General features: G+C 42.6%; 1 protein-coding gene across 1 annotated transcript in view; it reads left to right on the top strand.

The window, feature by feature from the left end:
* The window catches only part of RIMBP2 (RIMS binding protein 2), a 195,815-nt gene extending 180,778 nt beyond the window's left edge, over positions 1–15,037 (top strand). Inside the window, exons 22-27 of the mRNA XM_063143936.1 lie at positions 2,123–2,307; positions 2,709–2,877; positions 9,521–9,624; positions 11,461–11,532; positions 12,332–12,466; positions 14,726–15,037. Coding sequence (XP_063000006.1) covers positions 2,123–2,307; positions 2,709–2,877; positions 9,521–9,624; positions 11,461–11,532; positions 12,332–12,466; positions 14,726–14,917 — 857 coding nt within the window. The 3' untranslated portion in view covers positions 14,918–15,037. The remainder of the gene's footprint in view (positions 1–2,122; positions 2,308–2,708; positions 2,878–9,520; positions 9,625–11,460; positions 11,533–12,331; positions 12,467–14,725) is intronic.
* The last annotated feature ends 1,576 nt before the right edge of the window (positions 15,038–16,613 follow it).

Here is a 16,613-nt window from a genome sequence, read left to right as displayed (position 1 = left end):
TAGGGATATGTCTGTCTGCATGGCACAGTCCTCTCTGGCTGGAGGTGATATAGTCCAGTTCCAGGCTCTTGAGAGGTCTAGGGCAGAAGGATTTCCAGGCAGATTCAGGGTCTGGTTGATGGGGAAAAAGGGATTCCATAAGAAGAACTCTTCTGCTGATTTGCAAACTCGTCTTGCGGTTGATGACACAGACTAAGTTCCCTGTCCTTCCCTTGAGATGGAATAAGTAGAAGGAGCTGCTAACTTATAGCTGGGCAGTCTGTGTAACTCTAGAGTCCCCTTTTTATGCTAAACTTGGTGATAGCAATCCATTTTGTCCCATGGAAGTGAGGAATGATATAAAAACAGTGGCCTCTCCCCTGGAAACCGCTGTAGCCACTAGAAACGTTTGCCAGTGTGCAGGCAGCATTAGCGGCTGCTCATCTCAATGGATTATGGGAGGCGTTGTCCAAGTCCACTGTTTCACATTACATATAATGCAACTCCAGCTATGAAGCCAGCTACTACCCAGACTGGGTAACAAGACAGCCTTGATTTAAAGAGAGAGAGAGAGAGAGAGAGAGAGAGAGAGAGAGAGAGAGAGAGAGAGAGAGAGAGAGAGAGAGCAAGCCAATGTAGCAGAGCACACCTGAGTTCTTCAAAGCAAGTCTCATCTGAATTACTCTTCATAGAGCTGAACGTTACTTCCCTCTTACACCTGAGACTGCGGTTCACCTTGGACCACCGGGCGAGTTCATTGCATGCGGCGTAATGGGCAATTGGTGTGAAGCTCTTTGCACTGTTACCGTGCAGTGGGGGTTAAATGTGTGGTCTCAGGACCGATGTCAAGGGTTGGGCAATGGCCAGGACCCCCTGGAGTTCCTCCGGCCCATAAAATGGAGGTAATGAGAAAGAGGAGGAGGAGCAGATGCCGTGACCTCCTTGCTCTCTGCCTGTCAAGCAAGCAAGTGGGAGCAATGATGAGAAAGAGCAGGAGGAGCTTGTAGCAATGGTGGTGAGAAGGTGGACTCACTGAGGGAGGAGGAGGGCCATGGATGGGGTCTTGCCCTCAAAACTGGCCTGAGTCCATCTGATCCCCACCCCACCCCAAAATTATCTTAGGTTGTCCCCTAATCATGCTGTATTGGGGTGGGTGGGTTGCAGCCTAAGACAGTGTTTCTCAACTTCTGGGGGAGAGCAGGCCACCTGCTGATCTTCTTGTTCAAGGACTGTCTCCTGCCCTTTGCATCTGTTGTTCAGAGTGACTGCCTTGCCCTGGCTACCAGTTTTCTTTTCTTCCGGTAGTGCTGCTACACGTCTACATGATCTTGAGAAGAAGAAAACCATGGTATCGACCAGCACACTAAAAAGTTTCCATGAGCAACTGAGTAAAATTATAGGATTGGGAGAACGCAGGTGTTGGCCTCTATGGATGGAAAGAGAAGGTTCTTCTTCTCCCACATGTCTAGAACATGGGGGGACACCTAAGAACATTGCGTTGGATCCAGATTTAAGCAGGATCAAGTGTGATGGCTTTCACCATCTCCTCCTTCCCACAGCAGCCCCTCCAGCCCCCCTGAATATGCTACACCATGTGTGTGGGGAGGGTGGTCCTCCAAAGTGGGTGGAGGAACCTTCTGCGAGAAGGTCCCTTCCTCTCATAGAAGGCAGATCCTCTTATTTGGTAGGAGACTCAAGGTGTGCAAACGAAAGTACTTTTAGATACAAACCATAAGGAATTCACTTAAGTTAATTGTGCCGGTTACTATATTATATGGCTTTAAGGGGCAATTAGACAAATTAATGGAGGAGAATGAGAAGGAATGGTCTATCGGTGGCTATTAGCCAGGATGGTTAAATGGATCCACCATGTTCAGAGGCAGCGTTAGTCATGATAGCCAAGCAAAATTACCATGTTGAGAGGATCTGTACCTCTGAATACTGGCAATGGAGGGTTATTTTCTCCTTGCCCCTGCTTGTAGGAGCAATGGGTCTTCGTCCATTGATCAAAACAGGATGATGGATCCAAGATGGACCTCCGAGGGGGGTCTCTTCTTATGTTCTCTGTCTTTGGTTTTGCCTCACACTGAGATGAAAGTTGGTGTCACTGAATGTTTCCTGGTCTTTGGTGTTGATTTTCCAGATGGATACTGTAGCCGGGAACGTCTGTCGCCAGAGATTTATGAAGAATCAGAAACCGATCCTGGTGCAGAGGAGGTGTCCACACGGATCTTTGTTGCCCTCTTTGACTACGATCCACTGACAATGTCTCCGAATCCTGATGCAGCGGAAGAGGAACTTCCATTTAAAGAAGGGCAGATTATCAAGGTATGATATATTCTGGAACAGGGCCATACTCCTGCAGGAATGGGTTTTGAACATAGGCTCAAGATGGTGGTGTTTCCATCTCAGCATTGTTAAGCACTCTTTGCTCTTCTGGGTGGTGAGAAATGCCAGGGACAGCATTACTGAGTTGTTACCTTTGGATGAGAGCACTCACAACTCATGGTGTCTTTTGCCAGGCAAAATCAAAATGCATAAACTTCTAAATCCTATACGCATGGCAGGCCTGCCCGCAGGCCTCTCGTGACCTGGCTCTATCTAGTTATGGGGGTTGAAGGCCTTTGATCCTTCAAGATCAGCAATTGGTTTTAACCTTTGGGAGTTCTTATTACTCGGTGAGACTGAGTGACTGCTTTTCTCTCTCTCTTGGCCTTGATCAATGTCAGGTTTACGGTGATAAAGATGTCGATGGGTTTTACCGGGGAGAAACGTGCGCGAGACTGGGCCTTATCCCTTGCAATATGGTCTCCGAAATCCAAGCTGACGATGAAGAAATGATGGAGCAGCTTGTGAGGCAAGGGTTTCTCCCTCTGAACACCCCAATAGAGAAAATAGGTAAGGAAACCCGTCTGTAGTCCCTACCACCACACACAGAACTGCTACATTCACCAGTCCGTTTTGGCTCGCGTTGCAATAGAGGCATAAATGCTTCTCAGCATGACAGCAGGTCTCCCATCGAGTAGGGTAAATGCCCTGTCCATAAAGGAACAAAACTGAAGCTAAAATGGAAATATTTCATCCTGCTCCTAAGATCTTTGGACCAACCAAAATAGGCTTTGTTTGTTTGTTCAAGAAAAGATGTTGATCTTCTGAAAGCATAAGGTATGCACAGCACATCTGTGCATACAATAGATGTGTCTGCTTGTTCAAAGGCGATTCCTGTGCAGCTCTCAAATTACATCCTGAACTGCGTAATATTCTGTGACAGGCAGGTTGCAGCCACATGGGAAATGAAGCTTACATCCACCTTCAGGGGCATATAAGTCAAGGATAGAAAATTGGAGAGGGCCTGACTACACATGGCACCAATTGCATGGATGCTTTTTCTTGTGTAAATAGCGGTTCCGAAGAAGCCAGAGCAGATGTAGGATCATGACGTGTGAGGAGGAGCAACTTAAGTCTTTCTCTCTATGCCATGATCCTGGCCCCACAAAAAACCCTCTCCGGAGCTGCTACTTGCATTTCAAGAGAAACCTCCATTGACACCAGCAGACGCTTCCCTTGAAATTCAAACAGCAGCTTCAGAGAGGCGATTTCTGTCCTGATCACAGCACCCACCTACCACAGTTCTGAAGTAGGAATGGACAAATCTACCAGTTTTGCTTCCTCCTGCATTCACATTTCAAAATAAATAAATCTCAAGTTCTTTCCATCTCAAATGTGATGAGATTTGCAAAATTGGATAAAAACTTATTAAAAAACAAATGAAGCAAACCGAAATTTTCACCTATTTGCACCAGCTAAATAATCCCATGGGTACAGCTATTCCCAGCGTGGAGAGGATAGTGCTGTACCTACCTGCCTGCCATCTAGCTGCTAAAGATGAAGAGCCTGCAAGAAAATAAGAGAGAGGTGGCCACCCTAATCTGCCACCACAAACATGGCTGAATACCCAAGGATTCAAATCCAGACTTTTAAAAGCTAAACACTCAAAAGCTTTGGGTCTGGGCAGATGAATCTGTCAGTTTCACTTTCCCCCATGTTCAATTTAAAAAATAATAATATCTCAAGTTCTTTTTGCCCCTGAATATGAAGAAATTTGTGCATTTTGGTGAATTCTTACCAAAAATTAACTGAAACAAAATTCTCACCTGTTCCTGTCCTGCAGCTGTGCTGACTTCCCCGCAGCTAAAATTTACAGAACAACAACAAAGCATTCACGTCAATTGCATTGATGCCGTTGATATCAAGTCTACTTTGGCCTCCTGTGTACATTTGTTTTAACGCAAGCATATATAATCTTACCTCAAAAGAGAAATATCAACATGTCCTTCTTGCAGTTCATGTCTGGAGCAAATTTAAATGTGATGCAGAACCTCAATGTGTTCATAAGACACCTTAAACCATGGCTTTAACCACAGCGAATAAAGCAAAAAGCCTTGTTCACTGTCGTTAAAGCCATGGTTTAAGGTGTCTTCTGAACACGGCCTGGCTTTCTGGCTTAACCACCATGGTTAAAGCCATGGTGGTTTAAGGTGTCTTCTGAACGGGCCCTATGTATGTGAATTTATCCATGCAGGGTTATGCATAGCTAGCATCACATTTACCAACACTTGGGACTGGTTCTCTGCAGCCCTGCTCTATGAGAAAATCAGTCACACCCAGGCGGGATGATTAAAGTGAATGTATTTCAAACTCTTGAGGTGCTATGCTACCATCTCTTGCTTAAAGCCCACATTTTAAAAGAACTAGAACGAAAGAAAGACTTCTTGAACAGCTTCACATCTTCTCCTCTCCTTCTGTTTCTATGTGCTTCTGTTCCGAAGTCAACTGCAACCGTTTCAAAGAAAGCGCACGCTCTGTACACCGCAGATCCAGAAAGTCTAAAAGAGGTCTGTGCTTTAAAGAGAGAAAGAAAGAATGAACCCCAAACCCAATAACCTGATTCAAGCTGTTGACAAAGCAAAGTGCTTTGAGCTGTCTCGTTTGATACACCTTTTATGCATTGGCTCACATGCTGGCAGCAGAAGACAGAGCGGGCACGACCCCTGCATCCCTAGACTTCAACACCACCCAGGGCAATGCTATCACAACGGCCATGCCATCTGCGCCAAAAGGAGAGCAATCAGAGTAGTACACCAAAAAATGCAAATTCCTGCAATCTGAACACGTTATTATGCCAATGTTTGCTTAATTTGCAGAGGACAGTGGTTTCCAAATTTTGCTATGTGGAATTCCGGGAGCCCTCAGAATCTTATCAGGGGCCCTTCAGTACCCATGGTGGGCAACTTGTCCTCCAAATGTGTTGGCCAAAGTCCCGTGATCCTTCGCCATTGGCTATGTTGGCCAGGACTGATGGGAGTTTTAGGCCATGAGTTGCCCATCCCTGATCAACAGGAAGATCAGGCGAGACACTCAAGCTTCCCCAAAAGATAGCTTGCTTGTTACTACTGATCTTTCAGTCCAGAGTTAATCCAGGTGAGGGGGGGATGTTTTAAGAAGGCAGGTTGGAATTTACTGGTAGATCTTTGGGGGATTTGCAGTAGGAGATTGGCAAGAATTTCTGATTCCTAATTGTTTAAGACTGGCAAGTAAAATTGATTTCAAAAAAACTTTGCCAGGGTGCTTATCACTCATCTGTCAAGCTCGGTGTTCCTCACTTTTAAAATGTTAATAATAATAATAATAATAATAATAATAATAATAATAATAATAATAATAATATATTTGTTACCCGCCTCTCCCGCTGGATCGAGGCAGGGTACAACACAAATGCAAACACCATAAAATACATATAACTGATTAAAACATTTAAAACTAATACATTATTAAAAGAAGCACATTATTAGAAAGTTTATTGCCTTGGGCCGGGTCTTTGTATAGCTCTGCTGACTGATTTATCCCTGATTGGATATATGTAAATATTTGTTTTTTTTGTCTATAGCTGCAGGTCATCAAAAGTAAAATAAACTGCAATCAATAAAATGATTTTGAGTGCAATATATACGAATCAAATTAGTTTTTAAATCCCAGCCTCACTAACACAAACCAACCCTTCACTGCAAGGGTATGAGGAACTATATGTAAGCATCCCTCAAAAGCAAAACCATAATATTCTGTACTGAAGTGACAGATATTGGGACAGAAGTCTCCCTATCTGGGAGATCTACACCATAGGGAGAAAAGAAGATTATCTATTTATTCATTTATTTATTACATTTTTATACCACCCAATAGCCGAAGCTCTCTGGGCAGTTCACAAAAATTAAAACCATAATATAACAACCAACAGGTTAAAAACACAAATACAAAAATACAGTATAAAAAGCACAACCAGGATAAAACCACGCAGCAAAATTGATACAAGATTAAAATACAGAGTTAGAACAGTAAAATTTAAATTTAAGTTAAAATTAATAGTTAAAATACTGAGAGAATAAAAAGGTCTTCAGCTGGCGACGAAAAGAGTACAGTGTAGGCGCCAGGCGGACCTCTCTGGGGAGCTCATTCCACAGCCAGGGTGAGAATGGTCTTAAATTTGCCCTACCTGCACACATTTTCTGGTATACCCAAGTTGTCCCAATGCAACTGGTAATTGGTTCTGCTCCTGAACCGTTGTTTTGTGTATGGTTCTTCCCCCACAATTTTGTGCCTGGCTCAAATTGATGGACCTTGGGTGTTAGAGAGAAAGATATCCTGCAGCCTGCCCACTCCTATTCTAGGTCACAACTCTGAGTTGCATCTTGACATCTGGCAGGTTAATCCCATACATCCTCCTAAAGTCTTGTGGTGTCAGGGGCTGCTGATCAAAAAGGGCACAAGCCTTTTGCACTTGTAGCTTCATGGAACTCGTTTCATGCTTCTAGCCTACAAGGCAGATCGCTGTTTCAGACAACGGGCAATGCAAGCTATGGTGAGGAAAGGAGTCCTCAACCTGCAAATCCCATCCTTCATTTTGGACCTCCACTCCCTTTCCCTTGCATCTTTTGTACACCTGAGTCTGGTGATTTCTCTCCATCATCTGTGAAAGTGCTAGTAGCAGTGCAATAGGCCAGCTGAAATACTATTTCAGATAGAGAGAATTAAGAAGTGGATTTAATTAAGGCTGAGCTGAAAAGAAGGCGGTGCTTTTTGCAAACAAAGCAGCAACACACGCCCACTCTGTGGAGCTTCTCCAAAATGGAGTGAATGTATTTGCCCATTCAGAGGGAGGGCAATGCTGATCAATGAAACCTTACCCTCACTTTGAAGTGGCTTTAAAAATACTTGCATTGGATTTTAAACAAATGGTTATAGATATTATAACAGTAACATTTACAAACAAATACACACAACTAGTTCCAGTTATACATTTATCTCCAGGATTACAATAGTACGGTACCCTTTTCAAAGACTATTCAAAGCTGTTTGGCTCTGCTTTGAAATTGACTGGAACCAATGTTCAATTGCTAGTTGAGCCTGAGCCCTACCCCAACCATGATTTCAGCTGGTTTGAATCCATGACTTTGATCTCCTCCAAAGAAATGACAGCTTCCAGGCAGTGGGGTGGGAATGTACCATCCCAAGCCATACCTCATCCACTGAATGTTCCTGGTCTGTCGAAGCCAGAGTCTCTGTCTTGAGTTTTCTTCATCGGTCTTCGCAATGGTCTTCTTCAACTCTGGCCCAAACATCCACCATGAGATGTTTACACTTAACGTGCATGGTTTCTATTGCCCAACTAACCAACTGCAAGCCCAATGTTGTGCTCCTGTGGCTTGGAAGTCAAAGGCCATTGCAAAATGTTCCCTGTGAAATGTTTAGCATTGGTGTCTAAACATTGCTGATTGTGACTTTTCCCAAGTGGTAAATGCTCAAACCACATTTGCTTTCTTCGCTCATTGAGAAATGTGTATATATATATATTTTGGTATAAATAAGGTATCTGTAAATGCAGAGAGTAGCATAAAGGTGGTGAAAGAGTCTTCCCTTTTTCGAGCAGAGGGAAATGCAACAGAATCAACTGACAGAATTTTAAATCTGGATGTATAGATTTACATATAGATTTTCACCTCTGGTTTAGTGATAGTTCCCTCACTGAACGACGTGGGGCTCTTTCTGGGTCCTGGAGGCTATAAGGATATGTTGTACATTGCTGAAGGAGGATGTATTGGGGTGGTCATCAAAGCAGCCATTTTGCTCAGGCAGTTGACCAGTGTCTGGACTGAGCTGAATTTTATGTGCCCTTGAGGTGGTAGTTCAACTGGTGGTCATGATTTCCTGTTCTGTCTTCTAGACTGTGGTACTGTCCTTGCCCTGGCAGGCAAAGCTAGTTAGATGAGGACTTAGTAAAACGCCTTCTCCTGGTAGCGACGTGTACGTTTTGTCAGTTTTTAGGCACTTAGAAAGCAGCTGTCTTCCAAGACAGACCATTGTTCTATTTAACTTCACTGGTCCATTAGGTGTCTACACTGACACTGAACCCCTCCAGGGTTCCAGGTAGGATTCTTTCCCAGCTCTACCTGGAGATGCCGGGAATCAAACCTGGGATGCTCTTCCATTGAGCAAATGCTCTTCCATTGAGTTATGGCTCGCTTGTGGTTTAAATGTGACCGTTGAAATGGGTGGATACTTCCAGCCAATGGGAAGAGGGGAGGAACTGCGAACCAATCAGGCTTGAGAAATCCCTGACGTTCCCTATACACCCTACGTTGCCATTTTGTTTTGTTTTTTGAGGGCATGCATTAATTTTGATTTTAAAATAAATACATGTGTGCATCTAAAAATGGAACACTTGAACAAGTGCAGTAGTCAGAAATCCCAGATTAAGAACCTAAGAAGAGCCCTGATGCTGGATCAGACCAAGGGTCCATCTAGTCCAGCACTCTCTTCACACAGTGGCCAACCAGCCATCAGCCAGGGATGAACAAGCAACAGCACTCTCCCACCCATGTTCCCCAGCAACTGGTGCACACAGGCTTATTGCCTTGAATACTGGAGATTGCTGCTGCTCCCCAGTGGCAAACTAGGGTTTGCCACTATGCAATGTGTGAATCAGCCCTGCAGGAGCAGCTAGAAATGGGGGAGTTTGTGTCTTCCACGGCCACCTCCGATAGCTGTCTCTTCACCCAATGGAGAATGTTAGAAGGCCAACGTTGGGCTTTTCTTCCTTGCACAAGAATCACCAGCAAGCAGAACCATACCTGGTGGCCAGCTGGTTGCATCTTGCTCTCTGTCACCATTTACAGGCTATCCGTCAATTCATCAAGAGTGCCGTTTGGCTGCAGTAATGTCTCACTAGTCAGCAACTTTTGTGAGATGAACGTTGAAACCCAGCAGTCTCAATAGTTCTATAAAGAGGCGTGATTGGCTTAAGAATTAGGAACTGCAGTTACGAAGGTCTACGTTGCTTGCTGGTTTGGTTTAAAAGCAAACACGAACAGTGGCTACCGACTGGGCTGCTTGCTTGACCCGGTTGCTGCCCTGTTTATAGAGGCTGCACTCTTAGCATTTATTGAAAAGTAACTGCGATCGCTTTCCCTCCTTTTGGCCGGAACAGAAAGGAGCAGAAGGAGCTGCCGTCAACCGGCGGCACCGACGAGGAGAATGGTGGCGTTATATGACTACGATCCAAGGGAGAGCTCTCCTAACGTTGACGTGGAGGTACGCACTGAAGCATAGCACACCGCTTCCTTAACCCCTGGGACTGTGAATAATGGGGGAAGTTGCATCCATTCCAGGCAGGGATATGCAAAAGTTGATGCAGGCCGCTCTTTCCAGCAATCTTTCCTCGCTGGTAGCAAAGGTGGGAAACAAGAGACCTGTAGTAGAGAAGGCTAGCCCGTGTGTGTGTGTGGGGGGGGGGGTGTAGGTGTGTGTATATGTGTGCAGTTAAAGTCTTGAAGGGACTCACACACAGCCCATGGGCTAGATTTAGGGAAATGGAAAGGCCATTGTGTGCCTAAGAACATGAGCTGGATCGGACCAAGGGTTCGATTCTGTTCACACAGATTCAGTTCAGATGGTGGCCAACCAGCTGCCTGTGGAAACCCACAAGCTGGAGACTCATGTTCCTCAGCAACTGATCATAGCAGATTGACTCGGATACCAGAGGTAATATTTAGCCATCATGACTAATAGCTATTGATAGCTTCATTCTCTGTGAATTGGCCTAACCCTCTTTTAAAGCGGCGGCAGTCCTAATATATATATATATATATATATATATATATATATATATATATATATATATATATATATATCCCCATCCCAGTACTTAAAAAGAGAGAGAGAGAAGCAATGCTGAAAGCATCAGCTACAGTCATATCAAAGGACTTTATCTTATAGAAAGTGGGCAGCGGCAGTACGGCAATGATAAGTTGGGGGGGGGGATTTATAAAAGGCTTAAGCCAATTCTTATCAATACTATTAGGGTGGTTTCCATCTTGCCCTGCTTCTTGGAAACATCCAATTCACTAGTTGGAAAGGTGCTGAAATAGATGCCTCTGTAGTCTAATCCAGAGGGGCAATTCTCACATTCTACATTCCCCAACATTTGGTGGTGGGGAAGTGGGATTGGGTAGCAAAAACAAAAACTATTAGGAGTGGAGGGACAACAGTGAAGGAATTAGTGCTTTACCTCCCACCCCACTTTCTACCATTTTACAGTTCAGTTTGCAACCCTCACCCCAGTTGCTTTCCCATCTATGGATAACAAATGCAGTTTCTTATCTGTTCCCCAGGGGTGGAATCAGACTCTGGACTTTTGTGGGAAGAGGGGGAGCTCGTATTTATATTACTCCACTGACTTCAAAATGTCAACCAACTGTGCTGCATTTGGGAGCCTATTCCCCTGAAAGGGGGGTGGGGCTACCTCTACCCCAAAGTCCTTCTTTGACCAGTTTATATAGGGGGATTTCAAGCAAGCAATGGAAGGAAAGGGGTTACAAAGCACCCCCATTTTTCCCTTTGAAACTCAAGATGGTTCACCTGTCTCCCAAATGTCTAGTTTGGCCCTGAAATTTGGCCTACAAAAGATCTAGTTTATGGCGTTTGAGGCAGGAGAACTTTCTAACCAAGTCAGGGTGAAGCTGCACCAGACAACTATTATTATTATTACATTAAGAATGAACTGGTTCCAGCCAAAACCATTCAAGATCGGGGCTTAAAATTAGTTTTAAGGCAGCAGTCCTCAACTTATTTCTGACCCCAGTTTCACCTTCACTATCCCAAGCCTCATCATGGGGTTAGCTTTTTAATACCCAGCCCCTCTGAAAAGGAATTTCTCCAGCAAGGGAAGATGCATCCCACTTTTCTCTCTCCCTCCAGGGTTGCAGGCAGTACAGGCTCATCCCTCCCAAGAGAAAAACAAGTGCTAGAGGGAGAAACTCCTGTTTGCTGTTAGCCATCAGGATGAATATCAAATTGGGGAGGGAGAAAAAACACCCTTTGCAGAGCCCAAAGATGGTTACGGCTTTCTGCTTCTTCCTCTTCCTACAGGCCGAGCTAACATTTTGTACAGGAGACATTATTACTGTCGTTGGAGAAATTGACGAAGATGGCTTTTATTACGTAAGCACTTTGATTCCTTCCATCTCTCTTCTTATTGCAGTATCCTGATCTAAGGAGGTCTCTCCACCCCCCACTTTCAGGGAGGAACTTCATATTAACTTAGCTGTTTCTTCCAGGTTGTCACTGCCCAGTGAAAAGACCAGGCACAATACTTTTTAGAAATATTTTCCTAGTGCTTGCAGGCACAGTAGGCTGGTTGGCTCTCTCATTTGGAATCATCTTTCAAAATCAAGGGCCCGTTTCCAAAACCGACCCTTAACTAGCAAAGAAATGACAAACTCTGCGTTAGGAGTTGAATGGTCTTAATTTTGTGAACCGCCCAGAAAGCTTCGGCTATTGGGCAGTATAGAAATGCAATAAATAAATAATAGGAATTCCTAAAGCAGAGCTGTGGAAACAGCAGCCAATCCATAAGAAAGCAAACTCACTGAACCAATCAGGCCCCATCAGTCTTCCAGAACTCCATTTTAGCTTCACATAGCTTGGCTATTTTTGTTGTTTAGTCGCTTCCGAGTCTTCGTGACTTCAAAAGGCCCTGCTCCTGCTAATACGCCCTAAACGTTGAGGTCCTCTGGATGGACAGTTTAGGTATTGAACTGAGTTCGTAAGGGAGAATGCAGTCCCGTTCTTGGGACATCAAGCAGATTTGATCACCCACAACTTTCTGCACTCCTCCCCTTTTCAATATCAGCCTGCTGTGTGAGAGAAAGTAGCCTTATCGCCATCCCACTACAACTCTGAAAACCTTGGTTCTTTGCTGCTATATTATTAACCCTTGCTCATCCCCAACCCATCCCAGGGAGAGCTTCTCGGCCAGAAGGGTTTGGTTCCTTCAAACTTTCTTGAAGAAGTGCCTAATGATGTAGAAGTGTATTTATCTGACGCCCCGTCGCGATATGCTCAAGACACGCCAATCCGTACAAAAGCTAAAAGGGTAAGCAAGCGTTGAGAAAAAGGCATTTGTTCTGTTTTTGTTTTCTCCCATACACCATTTCAGACTGAGTTTGAGCGTCATGAGTTTTTGTTTCACATTTTTAAAAGAATTTGTTTCATTTTTAGGATATGCTGGGGAAAGGCCAATAAACACAGAAATAACTTCTTCCAGTAGCATGTACAGTCTCATGAACATTTCGCATCATGAACTGTTTTATTTTGGGTTCAAGTATAGCATCACAAACACTCTCCATCTTGCACAGCAATTTACATCTGCAGAATGTAGGCATGCTATGGATTTAAATACAACACAGAACAGGGGGGAAAGGGGGAAACGCTTCAGGCATTTTATGTAGGCCCATCAACTAAACCCTTCCAAGCTTTTTTTGGCTGCCAGCAAGTGCCCCAAGACGCTCACTCAAGAAAATGATTCATGTGTAGTATCTCACTTGTCTTTTTTCATCACTGCCGTTTTTATATATTATATTTTATGTATATTTTTATTTCTTTGCTCATCTGCTTGGGAACAGAAGAAGAGTGTTCATTTCACACCTTAAAAAAAGGCAATGTAGCCTTCACGTAAGTGAGCAACTGAAGATACCAATAAATAGCAATTCAAATGCAAGCCATCACGGCACCTAAATGTGCAACAAGAGAAATATGTCTCCAAAACGCCCTGGGTTGGTTGCAGACTTGCCTTGTTTTTTAAAAACATCGACTTCTAGGGTATTATGTAGTCATAAAACGTCAACAGAATTGACTTGCGTCTCATGGTCTTCCTTCTCCTTGTATTCAAGGCTCACATTCATAAAGAAAAACAGTTTAACATTTGGAACATATTTCTTACCAGACTCAATGTATGTTTGCATTAAAAAGTGTACCTAATGTTTAACTCCAAAGAGAAGCTGCATATTGCATTGTTGGCCAATCCAGGAGGAACGCTTGACCTCAAAAAGAGTTTTATTTTTCCACTGGGGGGGGGGGGGGGGAGAGAAGCACAAAACAGACCCACCCTTGAATGATAAAAGCATAACATTGTAAGCAGATAAGTACGGTAGTTGAGAAAAAGGATATGGTCGGTTCTGAAAATGCATTAACCTCAAATATCTGCTTAAACTGTTTGCCTTAAAAGTCTCTGTCCCAGTCAAGGGTAGCCCAAGCTTGCCTGTGGCAGGATCTGCCCCACAGTCCTTATTCCAAAAAATGCAAACACTCCAGTACCACAGTTCTACACTGGTGTTTGAAAAACACTCCGCAGCCGTTTGGTTTATCAATGCAATAACAGTTGACATAAAAACCATGCAGCTCAAATCCCATGAATGAATGCATTAGAGCTCCATATATGGTATCTTCAGGTGTACGTTGGGGGTGCTTTTACAAAGTGTCCCCCCCTCTTTTTTTTTGGTTTGTTTAGTTTTCATTAGATAAAGACCTTGATTTGAGATCAAAGGAAGCGTGGCCCCTTTGGTTTAATTTCACCTTCATTATCTAAACTGAGCCGGATCCAGACACGGCAAGGACTGTCTAAGCGTCACGGCTGCCAGAAATAAATGCTGGCCAACTTACAGTATTGCGATTGCTATAGTTTCCACTCTTAAAATGGCTTTCATACATATGAACGCATCTTGCACTTTCTACAATGAAGTACTTCTTTGTATATTTGTTGCAGAGAAATCATACCATACATGTGTGTACTAAAACTTATTGCCACACGAGTCATCAAAGGTCTTGAAGCTTCCTTTGGTTACAATTAAGGTTCATTTTAGCTTTTTTTCTTTCAACCAGTGTGCCATCTTCTCAAAATATGTATATACAGTATGCTAAAAGAAACCAAACATTTAACGGATCTCAAGAATCGATACACTCCAATTTTCACAATTGGCAAACCGTTCTGGAAACTGGCTGGTGTTCATAGAACTTGCCATGTGTAGTACTTAGCCCAATTTCTCACATCCTCAGGGTCACCACGAGAGTACTGAAATGTGAAAAGCAATTGCAAAATCCAGTTCCGAATCACTGTTTAAAACAAAACAGTTTTAAGAGGCTATTAAAAAAAAAAGACAACTCCAGCTGTATATGCTGTTTCTAACTTACTTTAGTAAACTTAAACAAAGCTGTCGTGTGGCATACTTTAAAGGAAAAAAAAATGGATTGTCCAAAAGGGGGAAAAAAAGTGGGTAATGAAAAAAAAAATGTTACCAACTTTCTTGTTGTTGATGGCTTTCAAACATTCAGTAAACTGTCACAATGTACCTACTAGGTTCCTCCTCAGAATACAGGTACCTCACCAAGGAGAGCGCCATCCCCCACAGTCCATCTCCATTCGGGGTCACCTACGTCATCTGTGGGTTCTGGTAGTCCCGGGAGAGGCAGGGAATTATCCTCGAGAAAGAAAAAGGGGCTACTGTTCAAAGGCAAGGAACTTCTGAAAAGGCTTGGTGCAGTGAAATGATTTCGTGTTCTTCTGGACAACCTGTAAAGCTTCAGATCTATGTATTATTATTATTTTTACAAAAACAACAACCAATTATAAAAACTCCACAAACTAGGGCTTTCATGACTATATTGAACATCTTTCAAAAGAACCATTTCTTAGCACAATCTAACATCAGCAGAAACCTCTGACAAGTTTGGTCTTTTAAGTAACTTAATCGGAGGGTGAGGAGAATGTACATGTGGCATTGCTACTGAAGAGTAGTTACCAATGTGCATTTTTAACACAAAAATAAATAAGGGAAAACTGAAGGGATTAAGGAATATCAAAAGAACCAACCCGCTTGTGACAAAGCAACTCTTCCAGTTCTATCTTTCGATACGTTTTGGTACATTTTCCTCCCTTAAAGCGGAGAAAGAAAATCTTGGTCTTTGAACCCTCTTCTATCATTTACCCACAACTTGACACATAAATGGTCTTGAAACTCCTAGTTTATTCCGCCTTGATGTTTGCCTTATTAATGCACAATGATTTGTACTGTCTAATCTATACAGCGTATACTTTGTATGTACTGTGTATTCAACTGTCTTTCCATCCTCACTGAGACGTTGGTAAATTTAAAGATCAAGTAATTGGTGTTACTGACTCCATTCAATGTCTGACGTAATTCTTCGGAGTCTGAAAGTGTTGTGCAAAGATGCATTTTTCAACATCTGTATGAGTTCTGCTAGTCCACCTCTCAAGTACATTAAAAGCCAGATTACTGCATAAAAACTATCCAGAAAATGCACACCTTCGAGCCATTTAATATATAAATATATATATAGATATATATATTTCTGTAGTTTCTGGCACTGGTAAAAGTTTTGGTATTCCAACAGCCAGAGACTTTAAAAAAATTGTATCTTGAAATGCAGATTCAAGCTGGACACCATTTTTTTTTTTTGGTATTGTTGATCTCAAAGTATGCTAGACACAAATGTGAGGAAGTACTACAATGAGAAAGTTGTGTTATTCACTGGCCAGCAAGAAGTCACTAAAACTAGAGTGCTAAGTTTGCCACTTACTATGTCCTGTTATGGGCATCGTGGTTTGGGAGAAAAATACATACAGAAAAACAACTATGTAGTTGCTGGCAGACATATTTGGCTGTTGCCCTTTTGTAACCTGTCCATTTGTAAATTCTTTTTACTGTTTATACATACTTTTCAGACTGCCTTTCTTTTGTAATTGATGGAAGGTTTATAATATGAATGATCAAAGCTTTCCCCCCATTGTGTCTTCAAAGAAATAGATTGTAAATTCCTGTAAAATAATCTAGTGTGCTAGATTTATGAAATTAAAGAAAATACTGGCCTAAATTTGTGGTAAAGTATTGTGTGGGCGTGTGCATGTGTACAGTTGTTCATGTGTAAAATATTTTATATAAATAAATTTGATATTTTGTAGAAGGGTTTGTTTGTTGCCTCTTAAGTACATAAAATTTAGACACTACATGCAAACACACTATGTTAATGTGCTAGATTATATATAAAACTAACTTATGGAAAGGTATTTTCCCCCCAAAGGTTCATTTTCTACAGTAGACAAAGCAGCCTTGATAGTAAATTACTCTTGATAATATGCAAAATTAAAAATAAAAAAATGCATTGCCTATTTATCCCTCTCATCACCTGGGATGAAAAGTTTAAATAGACATAGATTCAAAATAAGA

Source organism: Elgaria multicarinata, chromosome 18, assembly GCF_023053635.1.
Source record: "Elgaria multicarinata webbii isolate HBS135686 ecotype San Diego chromosome 18, rElgMul1.1.pri, whole genome shotgun sequence".
NCBI lineage: Eukaryota > Metazoa > Chordata > Lepidosauria > Squamata > Anguidae > Elgaria > Elgaria multicarinata.
This window is presented reverse-complemented; position numbering and strand designations above follow the sequence as displayed.